This window comes from Pseudopodoces humilis, chromosome 13, assembly GCF_049639895.1.
Source record: "Pseudopodoces humilis isolate 2021_Gansu_Grassland_sample_001 chromosome 13, ASM4963989v1, whole genome shotgun sequence".
In the NCBI taxonomy this organism is placed as follows: Eukaryota; Metazoa; Chordata; class Aves; order Passeriformes; family Paridae; genus Pseudopodoces; species Pseudopodoces humilis.
In genome coordinates this window covers 17663832-17691781 of record NC_142212.1, presented here as the reverse complement: position 1 = coordinate 17691781, position 27950 = coordinate 17663832, and the positions used below count along the sequence as shown (strand labels likewise).

The 27950-nt window shown below is 39.9% G+C and overlaps 1 protein-coding gene across 1 annotated transcript; it reads right to left on the bottom strand.

Moving 5' to 3' along the window:
- Positions 1 to 328: 328 nt before the first annotated feature.
- On the bottom strand, positions 329 to 27950 carry PPP4R2 (protein phosphatase 4 regulatory subunit 2). The gene is made up of 9 exons (XM_005521975.3): positions 27788 to 27950; positions 27015 to 27096; positions 10494 to 10664; positions 5920 to 6013; positions 5043 to 5080; positions 4653 to 4727; positions 4126 to 4269; positions 3577 to 3845; positions 329 to 2653 (listed from the first exon to the last, which is right to left on the bottom strand). The coding sequence occupies exons 1-9, from the start codon at positions 27819 to 27821 to the stop codon at positions 2340 to 2342; spliced, it is 1221 nt and encodes a 406-aa protein (XP_005522032.1). The 5' UTR covers positions 27822 to 27950; the 3' UTR covers positions 329 to 2339.

Genomic DNA, 27950 nt, shown 5'->3' with positions numbered 1-27950 from the left:
AGCCTGGCCTTGGGCACTTCCAGAGATCCAGGGGCAGCCTCAGCACCGTCAGTCAGGACTTTCTTCCCCTTATCCAAACTAAATTCTCAGTTTGAAGCCATGTGCTCTGGGGTGTGTAATTAGGGAGTTTAAAGCAGATTTCATTAAAAGTAGGGTACACATTTAGGATTAAGATCTTTGCTGTGAGGTTAAAGCATTATTTCAATTTTTATTAGCCTTTAAAATAAGTTGCAGATACAAAAATGAATCCGTATCTCAAAATCCCTCTGCAGGTTTCTGCAGGAGTGGCACCAATGCTGCTCAAACAAACATCTGGAAAGGTCACAAGTGCTTAAAGAACAAGTTTATTGACAATATCGTCACAAATAAACAATCTAAAGAAAATTTCAGAAATCTCTAAACTTAGAAATTTTAAAACTTTCCCATTGGCAAAATATGAAAAAAAAAAAAGTGTAAGATGTCACTATATTCTTAAACTTTCCTAATTTCAACATATTGGTTCAGTCCTTTAATTTGATACACACATCCAACCCTTCTGCACAATGAAAATGAGTCAAAGTACAATTTTCCTTCTGCAAGGGGATCTCGATCGAGATTTTTTTTTTTTGTTTTGCAAGCGTCTCCCTGAATCCTGTCTGCTCACAACTTGATAGGCAACACCAGCAAGAAATAACTTCATAAATATCCAACTGAGCCAAATTAATTCTGGTATTAATCAAAACCTAAATTTTCCCCCAAACAATACAAAGCAGACCATGTAGTACAATAAACTATCAGCATGCATTTTAGAGGTCATTTTTGTACTTCAGGTACATGAACTTAAAACCAAAGAGGGACAAGTGTGATAAAAATGTACTCAGATATTTCATAACATTAATATTTATTGCTTTATATGAATACTGTATTGAAAGCCCAAGCATTCAGTTTACACACAGAAATTATACAATTATATACCGTTTCACAATGGCAGTGAGCACTCATTACAATCTACAAAAAATCTACTTTACAGAAATTTAAAAATTCTAAATATCAAAAAGGTACAGTTGAAGAAACAGGTATAAATTTGGCAGCCAGTAATTGTGACTGGGAGGTTGCAGCTTGCATGTCTTTAAATATGGGAACTGGAAAATATTGAGTTTAAAGCAGTAGTTTGTGCTTTGAGCTGGTTTGAAAAAATGTAACACTGGCTGTCAAAGTAGCATGTTCAAAAATATTTAGTTCACTTCCAAAATGTGATACAAATCGTGGTGATTCCTCTGCACCCCTAACCCTTGTAGCTCAGGAACGTGACCAGGGTCACGTCTCCGTCCTTCCCATCCGGTGGTGATCAGCCCGATGCCACCTGCAAACCTTGGAGGAACTCTCAGACTTCTCTACAATATTCACAAGCTCCAAGAAGCACTCAAAAAGGAAAATACCTGCTCATTTCTTCCAAGGTATTTTTTATTTTCAAACATTTCTTCTACAAAAGTTTAAGCTAATGTTTTGATTACAACGTTCTCAACATAAAGCACATTTTCTCATAAATAAATGAACTCCTTTCACTCAGGCACCTCAGAAGTATACAAAAATGTTGTCATCGGAACAGTTCTCTTGGAATGTGTTTATTCTGGTGTTTTCAACAATGTTAGTACTTCCAGGGTTTCATATGGGCCAGATTTAACGTGTTTTGTTTTTCCAGAGGCAAAGCGAAGTGCCTCGAGAGGTGAACTCAGTCTTTTCCTATAGAAAAAGTATTTGCTGTATTTATCTTTTTTTAGAAACAGAAAAATATACCCTTTCCCCCTTAGAACAGTGAGGGTACACGGAGGTGTGCATGCTGTGTGGAGATGTGTGTGTGAAATGGAACACATTTGAAACACACGACAGAAGGTTTCTTGGTGTGTATTTAAATAAAAATCCGGAAACCAGCCTGAAACCCCAAATTTCACGTGTCAAATGTTGAAACTGTAACCAAAATATGAAGTAACTGCTAGAGCTGTCAGAAAAAGACAAGACAAAAAGCTTTCTTGCTTACATACAACTAGGTGTGGTGATCTCCAAAAAAGTTGTCAAAATTATAATTACCTTCCAGTTTAAAAACTTTTATTCTAAATAAAAAAAACTATACACAAACCACTGATTTGACCAAACGAAAGTTCAGCGGTAAGCAGGACCTGAAGGAGCTGGTATTCACAGTTCTTATCATGTACAACTCTTTCAAGGTTCAATCCACGGAGAAGTTTATTTTACAACCTGCTTCTTTTTGTAAAACTAAAGGTCCACTTTATTACATAAAATTATTTATACAGTGTAAAACTGGAGCCTTATGGAAAATACTGCCTCTAAGTTTATTTAAATTAGTCTTGCTCCATAGGTTCATCTGCAGCTTCTGTGGCTTCATCACTGTTCTCCATCGGGGTCTCTGAGGAGTTTTCTGGAGTTTCACTAGCATAGGACCCCAGCTCTTCTGTGTCACTGCAGTCAGCTGCACTGGTGGCAGAGGCACTGATGTCGCTGCCAGCCGAGTGTAAATCCTTCTCTGCCCGCGGCTGCTCCGACTCCTCCATCTGATTGTTCTCCTCAGAGCTCTCTTCAGCCACACTCGAGGAGCCACTGTCTTTTTCTTGATCCTTTCTGTCGGGACCAACGTTTCTGGGAGACATGAAGGACTCTAGGAACAAAGAAAGTACAGTATTACCTAGGGATTTTCCAACATACTTTAAGCCTGTTACTTTCCACTCTGAGCTGTGCTGAGCAAAACTTCCACAGCAAAGCCAAAGACAGGAAAAACAGACAAACCCCAATTTTATTAGAAGATGGAAAGAATTAGAGCCACCTTTGTCATGATATCCAAACTATCCCAACATTCAATAAAAAAAATATTTAACAGGTAGCTTCACTTAATTAAGCCGTATTAAATAAAGACAAAGTTTAAGAAGTAACTTTTTCTGGCTTCCCCCCATCCTCCATTTGCCTTCAGAAGCAGTTTTTTGGAAATTATGAAACTGTGGCTGTTTCAGGTGTACAGCCATCATGATCTACATGAACATTGTATAAATATATGAGCCACAAAAAATAATTGAAAGGAAACTTTGAAGAATATGTTAAAAGAAGATTAGTCTCTTAAAAGCAGTTATTTAATTTTTTTAACTTAGGTACAGAACCTGCCTTACACTGAGATAATTTTTACTGTTCTAATAGGATGTGGAGATATTGTTGCTCAGTCTCCTCAGTGAAAGAACATAAATTTGTATCTGCATTTAAATAAATTCCATAATTAATAAAGACAGTCTAACAGAGCTATGACCCATCCCCATTCTGGAGAAAGGAAGAGATCACCTGATTATAACCTAACACAGGGATTCTTGAATTCTTGGTGCACCCTCATCTAATTCATGGTCTCAGAAGATTTTAAGTACCATTGCATAAGTTTCAAAATGAGCGTAGGACCAAAGATAAAGAAATAACAGAATTGCTTAATTATGCAAAATTGAAGTACAAACAAGCAGCTCTTCTTTAAGCACAACTGGATCCCAGTAGCACTGGTCTCCAGCAAAGAAAATCCCAACTCCTTGGAAGTGAAATCTGAAATACCTTCCTCCTCTTCCTCTGTACAGTGCTGTCTGGCACAGGTACCATCTTTGTCTTTATCCTGAGATGTAGAGGATGCTTCTGTCTCTTCCCCCATGCCTGAAGAGACTTCACTGGAGGCAGTTTGGTTTGGTGCATCTCTGGCTTCCCCTTCCTTGTCAAATTTAAGTCTTTTTACCTCACGTCCTTCTGCTTCTGCAGGATCATCCTCAGAGTGCTTATTTTTCACTGGGCTGCTCTGAGCACCTTCTGATTCAGACGCTGGTGATTCACTAAAAGCAACAAAACCACATGTAGCTTTTACTGAAGACAAGCATTCTGTATCTTGTCACACTTTAAGAAAAAAGTAGCAACTACTTTGATTTAAACACCTGAAGTGATAATAATAGAATTTGATTCACTTACTACATAACAAATCTCAAAGTAATCACTCCTGATTTAAGACTCCATTATGCATCCCTTAGAGGGCCAGACTTTTTTAAACTGTTTTTAAAACATAAATAAAAAAACCTAAGAATAATAAAAGTTCCAAATACACTCCTCCTGACAAACCTGTGTTTCTTCTCCTCTGTTTGCTGCAAGCTGGGCTCTTTATGCTCTGTGCTGTCTGGCAAACCGTTGGTTGTCATGGGAGTTGACAACGAAACCTTCGTCCGACTCACGGGTCTGGGGGTCCCAGGGCCGTTTACATTCGATCTTTAAAAATAATAATGAAAAGTTAATCCAGCCTTTCAACTAAGTAATTTGTTCCTATTTGGCAGAGAGTAGTTATACCCTCCCTTTAAAAGATCAACAAAACTAAACAAATAGATGAGGGGCTTTGCTGTTTTACATTGAATAAAACATTCTTCACCTACAATGTGCAAATTTGATAAAAAAAATTTAAATAAAAAAAATACACAAAAAACCCCAAAAAAACCAAAAAAACAATGAGGTTAGAGAGAAAGCAAAATACAGAGTACCTGGCATGCACTTCTGTCCCCATTCCCCAGGAATCCATGTCACACCTTATTTTCAAGGGTATTTATTCCCAGAACTCCACTGCTTTTATCCAGTAAAACCCCCGGAGCTAAACTCACCTGTCAGAGTACCCTGGTGAATTTCCGGGGAACATAACACCATTCATCCGATTTAAACTACTGGAATTGTTTTTCCTAACAAACAAAAAACCAAAATGTTATGAATAAAGGAACTTTAAATCATGTTAAGCTTGTTTGCACAGAATTTCCCAATCCCAAATTTACAAAGCCCCCACTGTCAGTCCTCAAGGGCTTTTTATTTATACCCAAATTATGCACTTGCATAATGTCACCTGCTGCTGACTGAACTATTGATAACAAAATCTGAGCTCTGCATGTCTGGCTTTTAGATGCAACTACTGACAGCAAGACAGATACATCAGACACATATGCATCCTCCCTGTTACTAACATAAGCTTGAAGTTTCATGGCAAAGAGGATTATACTCACTCAGAAGATGGATATACACAGCTGACAACCATGACATTCTGTAATATACAAACAACAAACACATCAGGAGTTCAGAAACAGAAGCTTCAGCTCTTGACAACATCCCATTTAAGAGTTACAGGATTTTTGTCCTATCTGTTATAATACCTCTGTTCCATCTTACAAGGTCAGGCCATAATTACACTAAAATTCAGGATTTTATTAAGTTTGTTACTGTCTAAAGAGACCAGCACATTAAGCCTCAGGCCCAAGTGTCTGCAATTTCTAACCGAGGGATCTCTGGAGTATGAAATGTTCAGAAATGCTGAAGCATGCTATTGTGGAGCCACATTTTCAAAGTCTCTTCCTTGCTTCTGAAGGATCCCACATTTTGTTACAGGCTGTAAAATGGCAGTTAAAACACCTGTGTGCTCTTCTGAAGGCACACTCTGCTACACCACAGGATTTAAATAATGAAACAAGAAACTTTTGGAGGGAAGGGGCCTCCCTTCTTCTTCACCTCTGAATCTACTCTGAAACCAAATGTAGGAAGAAATTCCTGATCAAAAGATTCAGGGTATTTCATCTGATCATTTCTAATTAGGACTCCATACAAAAACTGCCAATACACCCTCCACAAACTACAGGTGGAGTACTGCACAGTGATCGGGAAACACAGCAGTTGCAGCCCTGAGATTAATTTTTATGTCTGCAGTTATTTTAAAACTGCTTCTTGCTGCTGAAAGGTATGACACAAACTCAGACACTTAAGAGCAGCCATTAGCTGTACTCTGGCTCTGAGCCCCCAGGAAAGCACCAGACCTTTGGGAGCAATTGGGAAGTTATTAAGTGGTGGCTGTGACTGTGGAACTGTGTTCTCTCTCAGAGAAATACATACCTTTTCCACACCTCTTAGAAATTTGTCTGTTCCTGTGTAATTCCTCCTAGGATCTGTCAGCAACTCACAGAGTCGCTGGATAGTGAAGGGGATGCTGCAATGAAATAGATTTATAACAATTTAATTTTATTAAAATAAGTACAACTGTTAGGAAGCAACAACATTATTGCTTTCTCCCCCTTACTGAGAAGATAGAACAAAACCAGTACTGCAATTTGTTACCACGATCAACACTGGGTGGCACCTCAAGGCTTGATTTTCCCCTATCTCATAAAAAGCTGTTTCCTGTGCTCACCACCACAAAACCCGAGTAGAATCCTAAATGCAACATCCACAACTCAAAGGATTCATTTAAACAATGAAAAGGAAATCAGATCAGCAACAGTAAACTTTCTGACTGTACTATTCTGATATACAGAGCAGAAATTTTAAGGCATTCAAAACAAATTTGAGTCATACACACTAGAGCTAAAAAAGTCTCCACTTGTAGTTTATTTCAGGTTTTACAAAACACAGTTACAGAAAAAGCAGTAAATGTTGGAACTAGTAGAACCATTATACTTCAGCTGTTACAAATAATCTATTTTGCTACTGGACAATGTATTCATCTATCAAGGAATGGATATGGAAAATTTAATAATAACAACAACAAATATTAGATGTATAAGATCATAAGAACCACATAAACACGTTTTCGTTTTTTGACAATTCTGCACTCAGTTCCATCCCTGCTGAAATGAGAAACTGACCTTTCAGACAAACAACACTTTACAGACAATTCCCAATTACCTGAGGTGTCACACACTTTTAATCCAAGTTCAGTGTCATATTTTAATAAATTTCTGTCAAAAATATTTCAGTAAAATTATAAAGTACCAGGGATTCTTACAGTTAACTATTGGAAGTTGAAGCCATAAACATTTAAAAAGTTATCTAAGAATATTTGATACAGTACAATATTCATGAACCATTTTGTGGTTGGGAATACAACTGACACCAAATCCAGAGCAGCATCAATCCAGACTGACATGCATGTGTGTGCATATCCCTGTAGTGTGAATTTCTGTCCAAATTCCACGTTTATTATTTTCTCAGGAAGTCAGTACATGGTATCTCCAGCCAGTGTAACGAGCTAACTCAGCACAGCTTTGCTCATTAGCTAAAAAGCCACATCAGGGATGCCCAGATCTCAGTGCAGAGGTCAGCACAGCTTCAATTCATCATCCCACATGACACTTCACTTTAACTAAGAGCCAGTAGTACTCAGAAAGTGACTAAGTATCAAAAATTTATTTATGTTTTTCAGAACTGCCTGTACATTATGCTACTAAGGAAGTCCTAATCCTCAACAAACCAGAAAAACAAAAACAAAAAAAGGAACAAGTGCTCCTTCTAATTCAGTTTATTACATAAAGGCTCTTAAGCCTGACAATAGTTCTGGCATTTCCCTTCCCTTGCTCTTCATTGGTCAACCAGCAATCTTTGACAACCAAATTCTTCATAAAATCATCAAGCTTAGAAGTGGCCTTTAAGATCAAATCCATATTCACAATATTCGGCTTCTGCACAAAATTCACACCTTTAAGTCACAAAGAATTTACTTGATCTATTAATCTTTCCATATAGATAAAATATTAAGTTTATCTTACTATTTCTTGTGATGGTAATTTTGGTTTTGGGTTGGAAATTCAAAATTAAAGAGATTTTGCTGGTTTTTTAATCAAATAGGCAATTCATTCAAAAATACATTTATTCAACAGAAATAAAAATATACAGATTTTTAAATTATTCTCCATCAGCCAGATCTGTAAGACATCCTGGGGAATCAGGACCTGGCTAATATGGGTTTAGCTGTATTTAACTGGTCCCCTGGAATGCTGACATGAAATGTTTTAGAACATCAACACAGTGCTAATTCCCCACGTACAACAGAAAACTCAAGAAATGTGCAGCCTCCAACTAACCCCAGAAAGAAAAGCTGTGTTCCTATTTTACTCTCAGCTATAAGAAGTTAAAAAGAAAAAGGCAAAAGCCAACTCATTTCCCTCCAAATTCTTCACAGCAAGTGAACTTCGTGCATTGAGCAGCAGATGGCACCCGATGTCACACAATCACCCTCTGCATGGAACTCCTTCAACATTTACAAATGCTTTTAGTTGGCAGAACCCAAAATTAACTTCACCTCAGGAGCTCTTTCTTGTGCAAAAACTATCGTTTTAAAATAGCTCAGCAACGTGACTTTAAACCAGAAGCAATTTAAAGTGGTAAATCTATAAAGGAACACCAATGTAAAGTTCGTGAGCAGTATGAGAACTGATTGTAGATGCTCAGCAATTTAATTAGTTCAGCACATGAGCTGCATGAATAGTCCTGATCTGCCCACTTAAGGTGACCACTTAAAATTCTATGCCAACATGCTCAAAACTGCACTTCCAGCACTACAAGAATGATGAATCCAGAGTGAATTACAAACCAAAAATTTATCTGGACAGGACTGAAGAGGGATCTGGGAAAATTACTTAAAACAGCAATATTAAATTGTAGCAAAAAAAATGCCCATAAATGAAATTTGGATTACAATCTATTTTATTCATGCTGTGAAAACTTCTCTGTCATCAGAGATTCCCAGTCACTTACCTTGGAACTTCCTTATTTCACTAACAAAGGATAAAAATATTTTTAAAATGTTGGAAATTCCTACTCCAAAGCAATTGTTTAAGAGAACTGCAGAGAATCTGGCTCTGCAAACCTGTGCAGACACCATGTCAAGTAAGATACAAACAGGTTAGAAGAGCCACTTTGTACTTCCTTTAAAAGGTACTTCAGCTAGAAACACCCCAAAACAGGGTCATTCTTAACGTGTTACTTCTTCAATTCAAATTAAAAGTTTTTACAAATCTGCTACATTGAATGAACTCTTTTCCTCTCTCTTAAACAAACACTAATAAAAATATCCCAATAATAAAGTCACACCAAGTAGGTTCCCTGTCTGCCCTGGTATACCCTGAAATGACACCCACAGCTCTATAAAGAAGCCTGAATACACAAATCACATAACCCAAAACCTGCTGCTGCTACTTTTTGGACAGATCTCCACACGATTCAGCTTTTACAATCACATCCTCCCTGTGGGGATTCAGGGATTTACTAAATGAACCACTCTGCAATCCCAGATCTTGAAACATCCCCAGGCACTATTTCCTTTAAGGTAACTAATGGATGTAGTTTGCTTCCTCAAAGCCTGAGAGTTTCATGGCAAAGTATGAGGAAGTTGAGCACCCTGAAGTGTTACAGCAAAGGATGAAAATAGCACAGGCACAGCCTAAGCTCCAGACTCGTCATCCAGAGGTTTTTTCAGTGCACTTGGGAACAACAGCAGATAACAGCAGCCCATTCATTAGCTGTCCCTGGGAGAACATTACCCATTTTGTGGGCAACGAAGCATTAACAAAAAGCTGGGGGAGGCAGGGAGAGAGGCAGACTTGAGCATAAAGGATAGGTTTGTTTTTAAATTCCTGCAGTGAAGCAGCCCGATATAAATATTGGGGAGCTGAGAACAAGCTGAATTTCACATTCTTAGAAGTCTCATACATGAGAGCAATTGTGGAGGGAAGAGGCTGATTAAGAAGGCTCCTAAACTGCAAATAAATGAAATAGCATGAACAATGAAAGTATAAATTATAAATAGAGCATCAAATACAATACTAAGGACATGTAAGTAGCACCTCTGAACCTGAAATTTCAGAGTATCCAAAAGGCAAGATTTAGAACATGCCCAATTATCAACAAGCTGAGAAAAATGCTGAAAGTCTCTAAAAAAGCACTGAGCACCCCAACCAGGATGACTCAGCTTATGGCAAGTATGTAATCCAGTTTAGAAACAACACAAATACTATGTAAGCTAGTAAAAAGGACACACCAAATAAGACAAAAACATCAGGAGCTTTATTTGAAAGGAAAGAAAAACTTCCAAAATTAGATAACCAGCAAAGGGCACAGATACATTTCAATCTAGGACACTGTCAGCAACAACACCCCATGTCATCCATCAGTATCACTTCAGCTATAAATTTCAATCTGGCATAATTTAGAAATTCCAACCCAGGTACACCTTTGCCTCCTGGTCACACCCTGTTTCTCACAGCATGATTTCTTCAAAAGCCAGGGAACAAAACAGCCACAAAACAATCTGGAACTGAACACCAGAAGACCTCTTTCCAATTGGTATTTCAAAATGCACTAAAAGAAATCTGACTTTACTGTCTATTTAACCTCTTAAATGCACACAGTAATATGATACTTCTTTGAACTGCACTGTTTAAAAACTAAGTAAATATTGAAAAAACAAAGTCAATGACAGCATGTCACATGTCACACTTTTCAATCAGTGACACAATAATAAAGTTCAGAAATTACTGTAATGTATTTCCAAGGTGCATATTTACTTGTGCTTATCTATTCGAGGAAGCAAATAATGAATAGACCAGACTGTATGTACAACAGTACAAACTAATATGTTAAAAACTGGGGAAATATGTTTGCTATCCTGATTTTAGAAAACAAAGGATACATACCCATTAAATCCAGTGACAATTTTCAGGATTCTTTCTTTCATCTCTTCAAAGGGAATATATTCCACATTTGGATTGGGGGGGCCTCTTGGTTCAGGAGCTGAGGTTCTGAAATCATCCATGACTTTCTCCAGTTTGAAAATAAAATAGCCTTTAAACTGAGACCACTGAACCCTGCATAAAATACAAGCATTGAGACATAAGCAAGTTAGTCCTAAACCCAAAGAACAACAGTGTAAGTTTATGTTTGCATAACAACCTTCAGCCGGGTATGCAAGTCCTAAGATAAACGAGGCCAGTAATGCAGCGCTGTTTTCCTTCCTGAATTTAAAGCATGGTAACTATTTCAACAATTACACTGGAACAATGTAACACAAATCAACTGCTACTAACAGCAGGAGAAGCCATTTCCTTAAAGAACCAATATCCACTGACAATGCAAACCTAAATGTGAAATATACACGTCTATACAATGTAAAGGGAGCTTACAGTGCTGCGTATATATAGTTTCGACTGAGCTCATAAGAGGTGGAAGGGGAAAAAAAAATAATCAAACAAAACCAACCAAATGACCCTCCCCCACCAAAAAAACACACCACAACAAAACCCTAAGTGTTTCAAGTTTGGAATCCATAGAGCAACTATACACAGCATTATTTGCTTCCCTCACAAAACCTTACCAAAAGCATTTCACTGTACCTCTTTTTCTCAAAAACGCAAGTATTTTCTGTACCACAGTTGGCACTTGCTGACAAATAACCGAGCAAAACAACTTAGACTCCCAATAAACATTCCCACAGCAGTAAGCTATTAAGATGTTTCCAATCCTGCCTTACAGCTTCAAGTTTCATCATTTATAAAATTCTAGATTTTGAAATTTTCAAGCAAACAGGTCCCTCTCACTGGGTACAACAGACAAGTGCTGAGACAGCCCTTCCACACCAATGACCCCAGAGAGCAGCCACAGGAGACATTCAGGCTTCCTTGGGATCGTGCATGTCTGTGACCGTGCACAGGGAACCACGTGAAAGCAACTGATTTAGCTCAGGATCGATTTGCTTAGATTCCTGTTGATGCAGGAGCTTGCACAGCTCCAGGACAGAGAAAAAGAAAAAACACGGAATAACAAACCACCAATAAAGAAAGACAGAAAATGACATTTATCTGTAACACACACGATCTGGTATGAACAGGCTCAAACCAAACAAGTGCACAGTGTGAGCCCCTGGACAGCCCTTCAGCTCCTGCTCAAAGCAATATTAAACCATATAGAAAACTATTTAGCCAAAGGCTCTATCTCTACAGGCTGCCTTTGGTAGCCCTGACTATTTCTGACCCCACGCAGCAGCTGTCCCTCTGTGGGGCTGACCCAACTATTTGTGCTGTGAACAACGGATGGTGATGTTTGTTTCTCCAGCACCAGCCCCACCAAATCCCAAACCAAAGGCCAAGGAAGCTCTATCAGCCTGCTTGTACCAGAAAAACAGGGCCATGTCATCTTTGCCTTAATTTTCTCCTTTGTCTCAAAGAAGTAATTATGGGATGAAAAGGGGGGAAGTACAGCTCAGGTTTGTCTATAGAGATCCAAAGCCCCTGTCTTTTACCAGGAATGATAGATTTATAAGAATAGGGAAAGAGGAAAGCAAACCTCTGTTTTCCTTCACAAGAAACCTTTAGGTACCTCACAACAGGAAGAATTACAGGACTTTATGAATAATAATAATTAATAAATAAATAAACTTCAAGGTCCCAACAGGGAATGGCATGGATTAAAGAGCACCACTGAGTCTTGCTGGATTGCTTCCAATCGGCATTCTACACCCAAAGCAGAATACTATAATGTTCCAATGTACAATATCAAGCATTACTATCAAAAATATTAAATTAAAAAGCTGTACAATTCTGCAGCGTTACCACCATGAAAGCAAAGTAACAAATCACAGATTTACTACATAAACACACCACAACCACAGTAAATAACCCCATGACAGTGCAGGATTACTCCCCACAGAGCATCCCCAAGAGCTTTACTTGCCTCATGAAAGGGGATTCCACTACTATTCTAAACATTCTTTGACAACCCCATTTGGATATATTTCCACACTTTAAAACTTGAGATGTTCTTTGTTTTCATTGTTACTTACTTCCTGCTAAATAGTAGCACTTATCTTTTCACAGACTATTAACCCATCATTGCTTGAAATAAATCAACACGATGTTCAAAATGGCAATCTACTCTGAAAGCAGGACCCACCAGCTCCTTTACATTGCTGAAACTACAGAAAACAAAGATTGTAATATTTTGCCCATATCGAGAAGTTGAGAAAACTATCACTTGGACTTTAAACTAAAAATTTTAATTAGTATTTTTCCCATTATAAAAAAGGCTAAGAACTTACATTTGCAACACACTGAACTACTGACATAGAAAGCATCTAACCTGCATTCCAAACCACTTGCTAAATCGCTGCTCACTAGGTTAACACAGGACAGGTCACACACAGAGGCAGGAGAGTTTAAGGATAAACTCATCTTACAATCACAAGAGTGAAGATAGCTAACCCAGACACAGCAACACCAGCTTCAGTCAACCCAGCAAGCCGTTGCTAGAAGCTGTGTAAGCACAGCAGAAGGGGCTCAGCACAGCCTTGCTGCTCAGACACTCACTGTGTTTCTCCAGCAGGTTTTCCCAGCACTCTTGGAAAGCTGAACTGCTCAAAGGCCTCTGATACATTCAGCGCAATCTCAGACAGAACTCTAAGTCCAACAATAAACACAGCTGTTCTGTGCAGCTCCTGACATCAGTGTTGTTGAACTCATTTCTGACCAAAAAAATCAAAATTGTTTCTGCAGAGACGGTAAGATTTTCTCAGTTCCCATTTACTTAGTGGAATTGATCAAAAGTGAGTATCACAAGAGCCAAGTCACCTTTCCTGTTTTACCAGTCTATGAAAGTGACACGTACAAGCTGGCATCAGTTGAGCTATACAAACTCACGTCTCTCATCCATAGAGAAAACCAGTTCCTTCATAACAATGGGTTGAACTGCTTGTCAATATAAAATTAAGATTAAAATCACGCATCTACTAGCTATCAAAGCAGTCTTTATCTACACCTCTAGAAATCTTAAGTTATTCTCACTCACTGGAACACTGGTTACTTAGAAAGACAGACAATAGAAGAGACAAACAAGTGCCAAATATCTGTTTTTTAGGAAAAGAAAAATATTCCACATGTATCACAAGCTTCCTGAGATAGGCCTCTGTTTTCTCTGCTTTGTTACACAATGTGAGAACCCAAAACCAGAAGAAAAGTTTGGTCAATGCCTTCTATAGTTATATCAAGAGCCAAACAGAAGCAAAAGAAAATTCTTCTACTCTCTGCTTTATGTACAATCTCATTAATTACACTGGAAAATAACTAATAAATATCTGAAGTTCTGTAAGAATAAGAAATTGAAGAAATTCCATGGAGAAAATACTGTTCATACTTTTTTCAGAGCAGCCTTGTTTATAAACACTTGCTCTTCCCACTCAGCATTACACATAATCAGCCTTTTCTTCCAAATCATGCTTTTCCTGTCCACTACACTAGCTTGGGAATTTGTATCAGCAACTTTTAGAGCTTTTAGAGCTACTCAAAGAAAAAGTTACTGAGAACGCTGCATGATCTGAAACAACACCTTCAAAAATAATACTTAAAAAAAATTACCTGATCCCAATATGTTTTAGTTCAGTGTACTTTCATTATAGAGAATGATGGCTTTGTAGTTGTATACTTTTTCTGTACACCCTTCACTACAATACCTGGGTCACCCTGTGTAAATGTACCTGTACAAAGAGCTCTCCTGGGCTAATGAGCCTGGAGTTCCACATATGCTTCAAATCCAATTTTTTAGGAAAAAAATGCCAGCTTACCCTAAGAGTCCTCTGCTTCCCTCCCACCAGCTCCTGCACCAACGTTCCCTTTTATCAACCTAAATTATTTCCTCTGGCATACAAAAAATGAAGAGGAAGAAACTGATTTCAAATAAAAAGCACCTAACAAGAAGAAAAGTTGAAGGCAAAGGAATGGCTGAAGAGAAGCAATCAACCACAGCACTTCAGAACTACAGCCTGTATCCATACAGACACCACCCATTGCAAGTGTTCCCAGGACAGACACAAATGCTGGTGGTTTAACTCAAAAATTTAATTGTTTTCTTAAAAAGCACCTTTAAAAGTCAAGCAACAAATGAGAGCATGGAAGATCACACAGAGTCCAACAATTCAGTCCTTCTACCTCACTTCAACATTTTATACATGCTAATAATGTGCTTCAAGCTATGAGATGATGTTTAACACACTAATATTGTATCCCAGTGCAGCCCCTGACCGTGCAATTTCATTAAACATAAGAGAAAAATGGATGGAAGAGATTTCAGTGTTTGAAGACACCCAGTTGTGTTTTCAAAGTCAATGAGGAAAGCAGACAGCACCTGACCAAACAGCCAATCCTACAAGGAACATCAGCAAGTTCTGAGAAGATTTACATATAATTAGAGAGACAACGTGACAAAAGGCTAGGAGAGGGTGAGGGAAGACATGAGACATGAAATGAGCACGTAGAGATTAAATTAAATTACAGACTATGCAAAAAAAATCACTAATGATTTTTTTTCAAAAAATCCCACACAGAACTACATAAAACCCCAGAATGGGATCAAAATTAGTAGGTGAAGATAAGAAACGTAAACTCTAAGAGGAAAGCCACCAAGGAGGGATGGGGAACTCAACAGGCAGAACAGTGCAACAGTAACACACTGAGTCACTGAGAGCTGATGAAGCAGCAAAAATATCTCCCCTGCACAGGGAATAAAAAACAACAACAAAAAGAAGAGATTAATTTAGACACAATCTAACATTGTCAGAGCAGAGCCATGGAAGAACACAATCCTAAATAGCTCTGTTCTTTAATAAAAGCAATCAATCTATTTCACACCTGTACTTGAATTACATGATTTGCTCTTGGAACTAATCCATTACTACAGATCAACAGAATTTGCCAAGCAACATGAACCAAGTTTAGAAATGCACTAATTCTACTTGATGAACAGCATCTTCAGCAGAGAACAGGCCACCTCACACAGAAAGCAAGGCAAGCAATCTGATTCAATGCCTTGATTTCAAAGAATTAGTAGTACAAAGTTGCTTGCAAAGAATGACTTCATCTCTACTAACATGATTTGCATAGGATTCATCCTTCCAAACATGCATATCCAAACAAAATTGCATTTTACATGGAAATAATCTAATCTAATCTAATATCATTCTCAGAGTGTAAAGACATCCCTCCCCCCCCCATTCCCTTATCTCCTGCTTATGCAAAATGCTTGTCCTGGAGAAACTGTGAAAGCACCTTTCTCATTTACCACAATGTTATAGGAGAAGAGGAGAACCAGCTCAAATATCTGTACTATTGTGTGTCAGAGAATTAACTGAGATTTTCTTCTGACCATTGGACAAGTTTTTATATCTCACTCCTTTGCCACATGGTATCGTCACTTTGGGAGATAAGGTGTCAACCAGAAGAACAAAAAGCCTGAAACATTTAACACTGTTGTTTGGGCAAGACCTGACAAAGATGAAAATCCCTACTACTTTTAAGGGAAAATTATCCATGTTGAGCAAATGATATGGTTCCCTCTCACATATTTATTTAGCACTGCAAGGCTTTGGTGTAAGAATGCATCACTACACCAACACATGACTTGGACACGAGGGGAGGTTGGGCTGCCAAGTTCCCAGAAGTGCAGAAGACAACTCCACTGACTTACTCATCTCCCTTTTTAAAAACTATCATAAAACATCAGAAGAACCCTAAGGGAGTACATATGGCTCATACATTTTAGACAAACTCTAAAGATTTTAAGGTTCAAACTCCAGTAAGACCCATTGAAGCAAAGCAGGACAAAACCTAAAATTGACTGAAGAACTGGAGGAAGAATTCAGAGTGCCTGAAATAAGGCTAACTCCTGAAACGAAAGTACTGCAATTATTCTATAAATCTTTCTGGAATTGCCTTCCAGATTACAGGTTTAATTAAGAAAAACATTATATTGAAGAGATGTTAAGCTTCCAGAGACCCAGCTATGTACTTAAAACATGAAGAGTCCCTGGAGTCCTGGTGGGATGTCTGTCTTCAGATTTCACAGTGTTTAAGTTCATTACAAAATTACTTGATTTAAATTTTAAAAGGATGCCATCTGTTTTGGAGAGATGCTGAATACCACACAGAACATAAAATGAAACCAAAGTAGATCTACTATTGATTCTGTTCATTGAACAGGCCATAAAAGAAATATCAAAACTTAGTAAAAGGAAGTATGTCCCTCCCCACACTTCTCCTACTATTGGCTCTATGACAAGCAGAAATAACAAAAAAACACAAACAACAATAACAAAAAACAAAACAAACCACAAACAAAAACCAAGCATAACACCTAATTATTATGTTTAGGATGCAAACACTATGTCCAGCTAAACTGATTTTAAGGCAATGTCTTCAGAATACACAAGGAAAGAACCAGAGGACAATCTCTGAGGGAGTCACATAACATGGTACGAGAGATGTGAGTCACTAGTATTACCTCTGCTCCCCCAGTTTTTGCCAACTTACATGACACTCCCACAGAGACCTGCTAGTAGGAAACAGGTGTTTTGAGGTGAAGTAACTTGCCAACTTTAGTAACTGTTTCTTTTCTTTTGTGCCTTGTTCTAGAGCTCACTGGAGATGAAGATATACTCTAAGACACAATAATCTCCCCAGGCTGTCAAAGGCAAAATTAAAGTTTCATCCAAAACAAGTTAATTCCTTTTCTATTCTGGTCTATCAATGGGATCTCCAGAACTATTTGGAAGTGAAATGGCAGAGAAAATGCACTCAGCAATCACATACCCAATTCAAACCCCTGGCAAGGCAGCAAATTTTCCAGCATGCTCTTCCACAGCCTTGATACAAAACGTATCCAACAGGAATATTGAGAACTAGATGGAATACGCCTGCTCAAATCCAAGGCCCGTGTCTGCTACCAGGGAGCAGGGAACTCATTCCAGGCATGAGGAGCTCCAGGCTCCCTTCCCCCAGGCTGGGCAAAGAGCAGCAACAGGAGGCAATGCCTGGAACCTGCCCAGACTGCCCATCGTGTCCCCCTGCCTGGACTGTCTGTCCTGTCCCTCCTGCCTGTCCTGTCCCACTCCCTGGCAGTGCCTCAGCACTCAGAACAGCATCCAGGGATCCTCTCCAGCTCCAAGGGAGCTGCAGCTGCACAGGAAACCCATGGACTGCAGGCCTGTGGGAGAAGGAGACAGAGGCCACGCTCAGCTCTTCCCTCTGATATCTCTGTTCTACTCTCTCCACCTTTTCTGCCATGGTTTTGTATCAATCCTTACCATATCCAGCACATCCAAATTTGAGATTTATGCAGTGGCTATAAACAAAGATACCTGGACATAACACAGTTATACAGAAGGGGTGCACAAGCTAAAAACCTGAAGAACTGCCTGTAAAACAAAATTCCCAGCATTTTTGGACCAGCAAATGAAAAAACCCAAACTTTCTGCCATTTGACACGTTAGCTTTCGTACAGGAATTACTATTTCATTATTTGTGATAAAAACAGATTGCCTCTTAAACAGGTGTGCTCAATGGTAAAGAAATGGATTTAAATTTTTTCAGAAAATAACACTGAAAATTTCTGGCATAAAAAGCTGCAGCACTGAACTCCCACTAATAGGAAGGTGAGCCATGCTGAGGTTCCCACAGAGATTTCATCCCAGTGTAGAGCAGGAGGGTGCTGGCCCACCACACACTTAACCTTGTCCTTGGTCTACACCAAAAGAGGCAAGCCTGCTCTGCTGCTCCCACACATTCCTGTGATCCCACTCGCAGGGAGGTGAGGCAGATCACTGATCTAACCACAAAATTAATGCTGTAGATAAGGCAGAGTCAGATGTGCAATGTGACTAGTAGGGGGCTGAGACATTTCTTTAAGCAGCAGCACTCATTTATCAGGTAAAAGAACATTTCTCACCTAATTCCACTCTTGTGCCAAATATTCTCTGCATTTTAAACTGATTTTTCTATTTCCTGTGCTTTAGTTTAACAGTATTTTGATGCAATTCATTTTAGTATCATGATTTTGCACACAGCTATTTTCACCATTCACACTATGTAGATTAGCAAGGGAAATTCCAAACAATGACAACAGATTTGCACAGTAAAATCCCCTGTTCACCAATGGAGACTGGATTCTCACATGCTTCTGGCAAGCAGAAAAACGCCTCGACCTAACATCAAATCAAAGCCTTAAGCAAGTGCTAGATCCTTTATGAGTGTTTCTAAATGAGCAATCATTTTAAAAGCTGAGGTGCTCCAGGTAGGGTGAATTTCCTGGAACACTGTGCCTGGCTGCAGAGTGTGCTCCTGTTAGGAAAACACTGGCAAAGCACTCGTCCTGGGGGAGTGTCCTGTTTTCTTTCACCTGATAACTCATGTAAAATTAAACACTCTCACATTTTATCTTCAGTAGGATTTTACCTTGTGTTACCTTTCACTTTAATTAAAAATATATTGAAGAGTTCAAAAGAGGAAAAACTGGTATTTCCTACAAGCACAGGAGGTGTTTTTCCATTTCCACTCGCTGATCGTTGTCAGCCTAAATCCAGTTTTGCTCTCCTTGGGAGTGCAATGAGCTCATTCCAGAACCAGGGAAATTGTCAGACCTCAGAACTACATCTACTTCAGTAGTGTGAGTGTTCACCTCTGTTGCTTGCAAATTACTACTGCTCTTGCCAGGAACAACAAAGATTAAGACTGAGTTATGGAAACAGGCAGCTGAAGAAGACATTAAAGCACTATCTGTAATCATCAAGGGACTAATTCTGATCTCTGCTGATAAATATTCAGCTGACTCTAACAGAATACAGCTGTCCCACAGAAAAAAAAAAAAAAAATTCAGTCCAAAATCTTCTAGGAAGTACATCTGTGAATACAGTTATCTAAAACCAAACTCAAGTACCTTTCATTTTCTTTGATTTTGAAGTCAAAAACTGACCACAGAACAAAAAAGTACAAGATTACAATATTCTTCATTCAAAAATTAACTTCCTTATAGCAGAGTAGAAAGCAATATAGGACACCAATGTTGCTTCTGGTATCACCAGTATGCCCAGAATAACCAAATCTACACAGGAAATGTGTCAGCTCCTCTGGCAAGTGTGGCTGTCACTGTCAAAGGAGCTGGTCACCTCAGAGGACCTGCAGGCCACTCTAAGATAATATGATCAGATGTTTGCTGTATCAAGCAATAAAGCTGGGAAACCAGATTAGGAAAATGCACCCTGTTCAGCTACTCCTGGATCTCTATGGCAGTGAGTCCCTGTACTTGCCACCTGATGCAGCGTCCCAAAAACCCACAGGCCCCACTCAGGTCTCACAGCAGGACTACTGGGATCAAAGAAATTGCACTTGTTACTGGCTCCTTCCAAAACCAGAAACAAAAGCCACCCAATTGGCTTCTCCACAAGGCAGTTCAGCTGACAAATGCTAAGCTTGGGATGAAAAGGTGTACCCTACCTCATGGACCTAATCCACAGGCATTTGGTATTTGTGCATCATCACATTCCCCTGCTACTTCCAAGCCAAGCATCATCAGGTGATGCCATCATGGAAATCTTGTCATTGTCTCCAAGTAGTTTTATTTCTAAGGCTGAGACCTGCCAGACACATATCAGCTCTGTGGAAAAGCAGCATTAGTCTGGTTTATCCATAAATTGATAATCCACTTTCCCCAAGTCAAACAGACTGCTTTGTATTCCTCCTTCTGCGTGCGCTATTGCCTTGTTCCTTCCCCCCACATGCCATCAAGGCTCACCAATTACAAAGTCAAAATGGAAAAACATCCTTGCCTCTGAGAAGTATAATATGGAGTGAACCTAAATATATACCTAAATAAATACCTAAATGCCTAGGAAAGTCCTTCAGATGAAATACTAACAAGCACAGCTCCAACAGAACAGTGATTTGAGGCCCACTGGAAAATATCAGAGGTCACACTGAGGCAGCCACTACAGCAACGTCACTGAGAGGTGAAGGTACAAACCAAGAGAAACCCTGAGGATAACAACAAATCCTATCAAGCACGGCAGAGAACTGAGCTTGAGGAGAAGGATGACCACAGAATATAAGTAAAAGTGATCACGAGAAACACACGCAACTGTATTAAGTACCAGAGAATACAAGGTGGGGAGGTTTTCTGTGCAAAGTGACATGGACTGGCTGCCAAAAAGATTATCAGGAAATGTGCTTACAAGAACGAACTGTGTATACCAACAGGGAAGGAAGCCACACTAACACTGCAAATCTGAAGGTGCAAAGAGCTACATCTCTGATTAAAATAGTCCAATCACCCCAAAAACCTCAGTGCTGCAATCAGAGTTTGCCTTTTGCCTTTCCTTACATGTGTATTCTATAGAAACTAATGTTTATTATGCTCAGCTCATCACACACATTTTATAATGGCAGATAAAGCCTGACCTTTATACTGTAAATCCCACTCCCAATAGATATGAAGTGGCAGCACTTAAAATTAAACACTACAACAGTGTGTTTCCCAAAGCAGCAGGTGATTTCATCGATATCACCACTGACTGCTCTGAAGTACTACAGCAACACAAGTCACAGGTACAGAAGTATTTGTTTGTAATAGAGTTAAAAGAGCAAGGAAGCTAAATTAGTGTTGACAAAGGTACATCAGCAAGCTTTTTGACCAAAGATCACTGTCCCTTTGAGACATCAGTGGATTATCAAACAGAAAACAGTGTCAGATGAATGGGAATTAGTGGGGAGTAATTCCTGATACTGAATGGAGTTGTTGAGGAATAACAGTGGACAATGCAACGAAGTTTACTTACATGTCTCGCTTTACTGAGAGCATGGAAGAGGCTTAAACTATCAAAGGCACACAAACTTCTTTCAGAAAATTATGTTCCTTCTTATTACAGAAGAAGTTTGAGAATTGTTTTATTTCATGTTTTTAAAAAATCATAAGGAATTACATTCCCCAAATAGGCACTGAGATTTCCAGAAAGTAAGCTGTCTCCAAATCAGAAAAAATGCTAGCACACACATGTCAAGCAAGAAAACGGCTCATTGAATAAAAGCAGAGAACATACTTTAGGGAAAAAAAGTAGATTTAAATTTAAGCATGTGAAATAAGCCAGAGAACATATGGCTAAAAAAAAACTATACATTTGTAACAAGAGAAAGGATATTATACAAGCCTTCAGAGTATAAAACACTTAAACTGAGATGCAAACTTATTCTTGTAGAAGTTCATGGCTACTGTATCTTCACTTAGCTCTCCTACAGCTGACAAATTATTTCACTGCTGTATAATAAACCAACTGAAAAGTTAAACTGATTCAAAAAAAACCTTAAAAGTGTAATAAGAAAAAAGCTCACTGCTACATAAGGTACATGAAACAGCATCAAAAGGTCAAAAGTATTTTTGCCATTATCTTTGGTGGAACTGCAGTTATGTAACTTACATTTACAGTTATGTAATTTACCAAAGGCAAATCATCTCTGATCCACCTGACTGACTGCTGAGGAGGGAAGAGCAGAGAACGCTGTAGTTCAACCTGAGCAAGGCACAGCAGCACAGTCTGCCCTGGCAAAGCTGCAGCCCCAGTGCAGCATCAGGCTCCACTGCAGTGCTCCTGGTGCCGGGGATGCTAAGCCCAAGCACACCCAGTCACAAACGCTGGTGCTCAGAGCCCACAGCAGGGGAAGCTGAGCGCTGGCAGCCCGTGCTGTCATCGAGGCTGCTGTGGAAGCTAAGGCAGCACGGCTGCCCCTGGAACACAGGCTCTGCTGGTGGAATCCAGCTGCTGACTCTCACCAGTGAAGGGCTAATTGCATCCAGGGAGATGGAAACAGGTTCCTTTCCAAATGCACAAGCGCAGGTGAGAGGCACTGGGCCCAGGATGCTCCAAGGGACATGTTCTTCCCAGCACACAGGGTTAAGCAGTGAAACAGGGAGCCAAACTGAGGCTATGCAATTGTCACGACTGGAGATTTTCAGAAATTCTGCACAAAGCTCTAATCAATTTCATTTAACTTTGGAATTAGCTCCCCTTGAGCACAGGGTCTGCCTGGACCACCTCCAGAAGTCATTTCCAACTATTCTATGATGATAGTACTGATGTCCAGATCTGCCCTACAATCACATGAATTAAACTTCTCAAGAAACTCTGCAAAAAAACACTTATGTTGGCCCTCAAGGAAATATGCGAAGAAACAATTTCTGTTTTCAGACTCAGATGAGGTTTAAATTAACATTTCAGAGCTTCCAAAAGAATTTCATTACAGGAAGAAATAAAATAGGAATGTATTTTAATGGCTGTTTATGCTGCACTAAGGGGAGGAACCGGTGTAACTGCATCACATCCTGGACAGTGTTCTCTACTTAGGCCTAGAAGGATTTTACAATTCATCACTTCTGCCTATGAACTGTATTGCCCCCAGTTTTGGTACTTCACTACTTTCTGGATTCCTTCATTGTCAGTAAGCCTCTGCATTACACTTTCCACTACAGTAAGCCATTAAACCTACACTTTATAGGTTCCCTGCCCCAGGGCAGGAGTGGGGGAAATGAATAAAAAAACAACATAAAATTTTTGATTGCTTTAGTTTTCTAAGTTTTATTTTCCACTTCAGAAAAATCTAGTTTTCCTTTCCAGTCCAACACATCAAATTTTCATGGTAAAGTACCTAAATAAAAGGGTTTAAACATTTTTGCTATTGAAGGGGCAGAGTGACTCTACACCCAAGAGAATTTCCTAAGAGGCAAGAGAAAACATTTTAAATACAGGACACAAGATTACAATTGAAAAGTGATCTTCATATATATTTTTAAGAATTCTTCAGAAACAACAAAAAAATTTCACTGTTGGATTTCACTTCTAGTACTGCAGTGCTCTGATTTCCATCCCATTCCTTAAAGCTCTTTCTACTTCAGAAAAAAAAATGCTAAGTGTATTTCTTATGAAAAAAAGGGCAAAAAACCTCATCCTGCTCCAGAAGTCTTTCAGATACAGTTAAGTACTAGGACTAACAAATTTCCCCTCTCTTCATGTTCCTCAGTGTTGCAAGTCACATTGATCTGTTACAAACTGGAGACAAGGAGGTTATAACAAACTTCCCTGACTGTACTTGGTCTCACTAATGAAATTCCATGTTAGTATCTCAATAAAAAGTCAGGTTAATTGAGGAGTATGCTACTCCTCTTGAAAAGAGAAAAAAAATCCTAAGATCCAAGACAACTTTAAAAAAGGTTGAACAACAAACTTTATATTGTATTTGACCTAAGGCTAAGTCTTACCATGGCAACTGCTAAGAAACAAAAATATTTCAAAGCAGTCAAGCAGACTTCTGCTTCTGTCCCCTCTAATACAGGAAGTTTAGACTGGCTTTTGTAAATGTAGGCCATAATCTCACCAGCAATTAAGTGAATGGTTAACTTTGCACGAGAGGTAAACTTCAACTTCATAAAGATGAAGTGAACGCATCATTATTGTATGATCAGGATTTTACTGCATAGCACTGATAACACAACTAAGCTTAACACTGATATAAAACCAAAATTAGCAATGTTCTTGTTCCATACCTCCCTTGTAAGAGAAAAAGACCTCTAATTACAATAAAGATACTAAGAGCCTTATCACAGCTGCAGTGGTGGCTTTACCACCTCTCACCCTTTGTTCCTCCCCTTCACCACCTCTCCAGTTGCACTACAGCTGAAGTACCAGCTACCAGGGACAAAGCACGTGGATCAGGGAGCTGAGCCTTGTCCAGAAGAGCCAGGACTGTGAGAAGCTCCACCCCCAGCTTCCCATGGAGCTGCAGAAGCAGCTCAACAGCCCAAGTGAAACAGTGACCCACGGGCTTCACCAGGCGAGGCTGCTGCCAGAGAAATCCCAGGAAGATCAGAGCCTCACCTAAACCTACACCTACCTGCTCCCAACTTCCTCAGATGAATAAGCACTTTGGAACAAGTGGGGGCAGGGAGGTACCCAGTGACCTTAGCTGAGCCTGTGCTTTCCACCTGTTGGGAAAGCTACTTCTGCCACGATCAAGCTTTGAGGAGAACCTAAAAATTCACTTTCATTTACTTCATTACTACCTTTCCAAACTAATTTTATTGAGTCACCAAGATCTGCTGCAACTGTGTCTGGAAACACATGGGGGATGAGAACATTTACTCCCGGACACAGACTGCAGTTTATCCTCTAAAAATCAGTACTCATGATGACGTTAAAAAGCTGACAGAACCCCTAAGAAGACCCTATAACTCTCCTAGAACTAACAACTGAAAGCAAAAATATTTCACATTTCACTTGTCCTGATTTGCCTCAGTACTTTTTGTTTGTTACATTAGGAACAGGCTGTGACTGAGTAAGATCCATTGTTTTTCAATAATCAAGTCTGCAAACCATGGGTGTAATTACCCCTGACTAAACTATCCTCACTGCTTGTTTTTTTTAAACTACAGTCTGACCTTTGTAAAAATCCTATCAAATGTGACTACAAACTAGTATTTTATCTTCTCCTTCTAAAGTATCTATTTATTACAGGTTTAGATTCTATTACACAAAGTTATTTTTACATAAGTGAAAATAAGGACTATCTAGAGCACTGTAAACTTACATGTATTTGGTAGGTTTGCCTATTCCAGAATATTTGTACAATGGTCAAGCTGTACCAGTTTAAAAATACATTAAGTTCTTAAAAGGCACATTATCAATATTCATGTAAGTGATTTCCAGGAGATTTTAATTGTTAGTCTTTTTTTTCCCTGATATTTTGATACATAACCCACCACTGAATACACAAGCACATTTGATCAACAAATACAGACTTCTGTAGATAATCTGAAGCAAATTTAATATTATAAAACAGTATTTCCATGATTATCTCTAGATTATATTAGACACTTCTGATGTTCACATCCAACACTTTTTAAAAAACAATTTAATGCAATTGAAAGGTTCAAGAAGGCTGAAAATAGCTACAGATCTAAAAAAAACAAAACACAAAGAAAACCCTGGAAACATAGAAGGCAGGACCTGTATATCAGATGACAGAATCCCAGTTCAGGTTTAAGTTTGTAAAAATAACATAAAAACAATAAAAAAATAAACCTGGATTTCCTAAATGAAAATAAAATCAGAGAGGAAATAATTTTCCCAATAACTTGTCCCTACAGAACTGCCTTTTAAAAATGACTTTGGAACATATGTAATCGTGGCAGAAACAGTAAAAAACAACCTGAAGAAATACCTCAGAGTAGGAAAAATATTTTAAACATATTTTACTATGGGCTTACTGTGGTGTGTTTTTTCTGTATAATAAGCACTATACCAAAATATTAAGCATTACCACTGTGTATGTCTGCTGAGCACGAGCCTTCTATTCAAAGAGCAAAGTACATTTCAGAACTTGTTTTTCTTTCTAAACCATTAATCCAAGCAGCACTAGCAGGCTACAAAAAAGAAAAAAAAAAAAAAAAAAAAAAAAGGAAGAAGAAAAAAAAACCGAAAACACCAAAACCTCTTACAAGTTCGAGGGACTCTAGAAACTCAAACAAAGCCCCTGCGGTCACTGGTTGGTCACAAAACACTCGTAAAAGCACATCTCCCCTGCTGGAGCCGTAGTCTGGCACTAGGCCTCAAAAACAAGGAGACGCCTGGGCGCCAGAAAGTGAGCAAACTACGGCAGCACAGCCGGGGAAGCCTTTCCCCTTCCTGCCAAATAGTGATCACCAAGGAAGTCACCAGCACCGATCCCTGGAAGGAGCGCGGCTCCCTCCACCTCGCACCTCCTGGGAAACCCTCCGGGAAAGCCGCACAGGAAGGGCTGCAGAAGGGAAACTCCCGCGCCAGCTGAAAAACGAGGCCAACTCAGAGCAGTTCCCACACATCTCGTCTGCAAAAGCACCTCCGGATTGTCCCCTCTTCACCAGCAGCGCCCTGATACAATCACAGGATGGTTACAGAGCCCAGAATGAAACAATCTGAGCCACTGGTATCTTTATGTAAATAACACAATTAGATACTGCAAACACAGTTATACAACAGCGTATAGCAGACATTGCAACAGCAGCTGAATTTGCCACTTACAAAACCTGAATCTCTCTTACAAATCCAGGAAAAGCAACAGGTTTTTTTATTGTGCTGAGCAGGATCAGTAAGACCTGACAGACACCCCAGAGCAAAGCCTACACAAGAAGTCTCTCCTCTTTAGATTGAACTATCAGCAAACTAAATTAATCCACATAAAATTAAATGGGAACTAAGGAAAGCTTATTTAGCCCACTGAAGCAACCTACAAGCAAAATAAAGATTTCTGGTAGAATTTCACTGAGGTAAAATGCAAGAATTATTTTAAGTCACAACTGAGGACCACCAAAACAGTCACACTTACATCGTCTCTCCAGTCTTAGCAACATGACAAAGAAACTGATCCAGTATTGGACACACTTCCTTCTTTCCTCTCTTCTCAAAATCTGTTGGCATGAGAACGACATAAAAAGAATGGTAAAAGAAGACGGGACAGAACAAAAATCCACAATAATTAGCGATTTGCTTCAACTATCAGTACAGCCCCCACACGAACACTTTTGTGCTCTCACAATGCTCCGGCTGTTCCCATGAACTCCACCAGCTTCCCAGCCCTGGGAAACACTTATTATTTTTCCTGCGGAGAAACCGCACGCACTAGAGTAGTAAAAGTTGATTTGCAACTTCTTCTGAGCAGCTACGGCACAGAAAGAGGCTGATTTCCTCAAGCTGAGCCCAGAACAGAGAGGGCTGGGGAGAGAGAAGGGGACAGGTCCGGGCTGGGCCGGGATGCAGATAAGGGGCTGGGATGCGGGAGAAAGGGGAGGAATGAGGGAGAGAGGGCGGCCAGAGCGGGGAGTCCAGGGCGGCAGCCGGGGCGACCCGAGATCCCCCCTCACGCAGCCCCGAGGGTCGTTGGGTTGGGAGATCAGGGGCTCTGCCCTCCACTTCCCCACAACGATCCGCAGGCTCTCCCCACTCTGCGGGCCCACCCAAGCGAGCAGCTCCCTCCCCACAGCGCGGGGACCCGTCGCCCCCAGCGAGGGGCGCTCCCCCCACAGGGTTTGAGGGACCTCAGTCTTCCCCTCAGCGCGGCGACACCGCTCCCCCACCCCCCGCCGCCAGCTTCGCCGCCACCTTTCAGCGCCTCCTGCAGCCTCTCGACGTCCATGATCCGCCCGGGCGATTCCCCCGCGGCTCCGCGCGGCTCCCCCGCCCCAGTCCCGCGCAGACCGGGCCGCGCTCTCAGCAAGACCCCGCGCTCAGCGACGCTCCAACATGGCGCCCGCGCCGTGCCCGT

Coding starts and splice junctions, on each gene's coding strand:
- PPP4R2 (XM_005521975.3), bottom strand. CDS start 27,821: ATGGACGTCGAGAGGCTGCAGGAGGCGCTGAAAG. Junction 4,728..5,042: donor TGTGTATATCCATCTTCTGA/GTGAGTATAATC, acceptor TTTGTTTGTTAG/GAAAAACAATTCCAGTAGTT. Junction 3,846..4,125: donor ACAGAGGAGAAGAAACACAG/GTTTGTCAGGAG, acceptor TGTTGCTTTTAG/TGAATCACCAGCGTCTGAAT.